The sequence below is a fragment of the Octopus bimaculoides genome, chromosome 1 (genome assembly GCF_001194135.2).
Source record: "Octopus bimaculoides isolate UCB-OBI-ISO-001 chromosome 1, ASM119413v2, whole genome shotgun sequence".
In the NCBI taxonomy this organism is placed as follows: Eukaryota; Metazoa; Mollusca; class Cephalopoda; order Octopoda; family Octopodidae; genus Octopus; species Octopus bimaculoides.
In genome coordinates, this window is record NC_068981.1 from 41,549,622 (window position 1) to 41,552,514 (window position 2,893).

The following is a 2,893-nucleotide window of genomic DNA, read 5'->3' on the forward strand; positions in this document are numbered from 1 at the left end:
ATCCTGTTAATGATTTTCAAACCATTGGCCACTGATATGCACACTTTATCTAATGTCATTTCCATTGGTGAAAGTATTCCTGGAACTCCTTTTTGAGTGAGTAGCTGTCTCATACAATTAAAGAGATCCTGTTCAGCTGAAACCTGATCAGCTGAAACCTGATCAGCTGAAACCTGATCAGCTGAAACCTGATCTTCTTTTTGAGATAACCAGACACTAAGAATGAATATTCCATAATTAGACCAGTATTTGACTGCTAATTTATTTCATAGACTTTGTAAATGTGAATGATATTGTTGAACCAGTGTGTATCTTATTTAATGTAAATACATAAAAAAAGTAAATTTACTGCAGTACTTATCTGGAGATAATATTTCATATGGACAAGCTGCATTTAATAATACAATATATATTGAAGGCAGATGAAAATTGTTCTAGCAGAAGCTGGTGAGTATGCCAGATGTATTTCTGTCTTGTTGAGCATTGTCAATGGCACATACTCAAAGCCACAAATGTCATGTGGTTGGCTCTGATTACATGCTATTGATAGTATCCAATGAGACATGAATGCATCTAGCATTCTCATCAACCACTGTTAGGATGATTTTTTCTGCCTCTGATAAATATTGAATATTGAAAGACAGCATATTCATATGAGATATTATCTCTGGATGAATACTGCAGTAAATTTGCCTTTTGCAATGTATTTATATTACATATAATACATATATATATATATATATATGTTTGTTTATATCTTGCTTAATTTTTGCAAATTTTTTTTTGTATTGAAATGTAAGTTTGTAAATATTAAATAAAGCCCCATCACTAGAATTTCAGTAATGACAACAAAAATTAAAAGGTATTTAAAGATTTCTTCATGGATTCTTGTTCTCCTTATAAGCAGAACTTTCGGAGTACACATTAGATAACTCTTTACTCCTTGAGAATACCAATTTTATTAGATTATTGCTTAGACATTTAGTAGCGTAACTACACACATGCACACATTGTATGTATTTATGTATATGTATAAGGTATATTGGTTGTTAACTTTACAAAAGACTTGTAACACCACAGTTATTGAATCAATGTAATTCTTTAATCAAAATCCAAGATTAAGTTACCAGAGGTTAACAACAGAACTCAAGAAGTTGAAATGTCTACATTTAAAACAAAGCTGTAAAATGCCAGATGCAATTAACACACATAATGATTAAATATTTAAAGAAATACTTTATTAATATAAACTGAAATGAAGCATACAAGCAAGCATTGATTTCACTTTATTTAACCAGTAAATGTTTACAAGCAACAATATATATATTATTAAAATAAATTTGCTAAGAAAAGATATTTCAAAGAGTGTAATATTTTTTTGTAAATGTATGACAAATACAAGTTGATAATATTGATTTAGATTAATGCAGTTTTATAATCTTTCATTGGGTAGATATGATCATAATCCTGCACAATTACAACTATAATGACTTAAGTTAACCTACTAAAAAATATTCTAAATAAATTTGCTCACTTACATTATCTACATAATGCAAGGAGGAAAATCTTTGACAGGGCAATATCATCTTATATTGTAGGGTTTGTTACTTTACCAATGAAATGAATCATTTTAGCTTGGTTGTCAACAATTAAAAATATGAATGGGTGATTTACATCAAATTGCATATCAATTTCTATTATGCCATCCGTCACCATCACTCCAAATGCAGCTGCAGCTTCTGTCCCTTTTTCATTAACATCAACAAATGCTTTATGAAACATTTCATTGGCAAAGATATTGTTATTATGACGAGTCATTCCAGATAAATCAGCTTTTTGAGGATCAAAAATATCAAAGAGTCCAAGCTTTTTCAAAACATCACCCAGCTGAAAACTACTTTCTAAACGAAATTTTGGCATATTTAATTCTAGATACCTCATTTTAAATCCTTTTCTGTTAACAATTTTTTTGAGAAATTGAGCATTAATCTCCTTCTCTAAAACAGCAAGACCATTGATTTCATTGGGAAGAATTACAAACATACTAAAAGATTTTCCTGTATAAGGTAACTCGACAACTTTATAGTTCTTGCTTACTTTTGTACTAAAATATTCAGATATATACATAAAATCATGCGATACAGTCTTGTCTGGACTTAAATAAAACTGTTTAGAATATGTTTCTTGTTCTGGGAATTTGTCAGCCCATATTCCTTTAAAGTACACAGCATTAATAAGAAGTAGTACCGTCCGAGGTGTCAAACTTCCACTTGGTAACAAATCAGTAATTTTATCATTTGTTTTATTCTTAACCCAATCATTAACAGTAATTCTTGTTTTTTCTGCATTTTTTATAAAATCTACATTTTCAATATCTGAAAAAAAATATTTTATAATAATGTTCTTGTAGTCTTCTGAAATGTGGTATTTTTCATTAGCATACAAACAATTCACTGAATTGAATGTGATAAGTTTATCCGAGTTTTTCAGAAGTGAAAAATATTCTTTGAAAGCCAAAGCTACAGAATCTGGAGTTGAAGTTATGTTCAAAACATTTTCCAACTGTGTGGCAGAGTTTTGTCTTGCTCCAAAATAAACCATTGCTAAAACAGTAGCAACACTGAATGGTGATATGAAAACGTTTTCATTGGTTCCTGCAGCTACAGCTTCATAAAGACTGTTTGTAAAATAATCAACTGAAGCAGCAAGGTCACTGATGTCTTGTTTCTTTGCTGAGTCCATATTATATATAGTAGTGTCTGAAGAATATAGATTACGAAAATAAAATATACAAAATAATTGTTTGCAAACATTTCAAAATATTGTAATATACATAAACTAGTAGAGATACCCGGCGTTGCCCGTGTTACATGCAATTGAAGAATGAGAATTT

The 2,893-nt window shown here is 29.8% G+C and overlaps 1 protein-coding gene across 1 annotated transcript; it reads right to left on the bottom strand.

The window, feature by feature from the left end:
• Positions 1–1,233: 1,233 nt before the first annotated feature.
• LOC106878927 (serpin B3) lies at positions 1,234–2,753 on the bottom strand. The gene has a single exon (XM_014928290.2). It carries the CDS (start codon positions 2,740–2,742, stop codon positions 1,588–1,590), a length of 1,155 nt encoding a protein of 384 aa, XP_014783776.1. The 5' UTR covers positions 2,743–2,753; the 3' UTR covers positions 1,234–1,587.
• Positions 2,754–2,893: the final 140 nt, after the last annotated feature.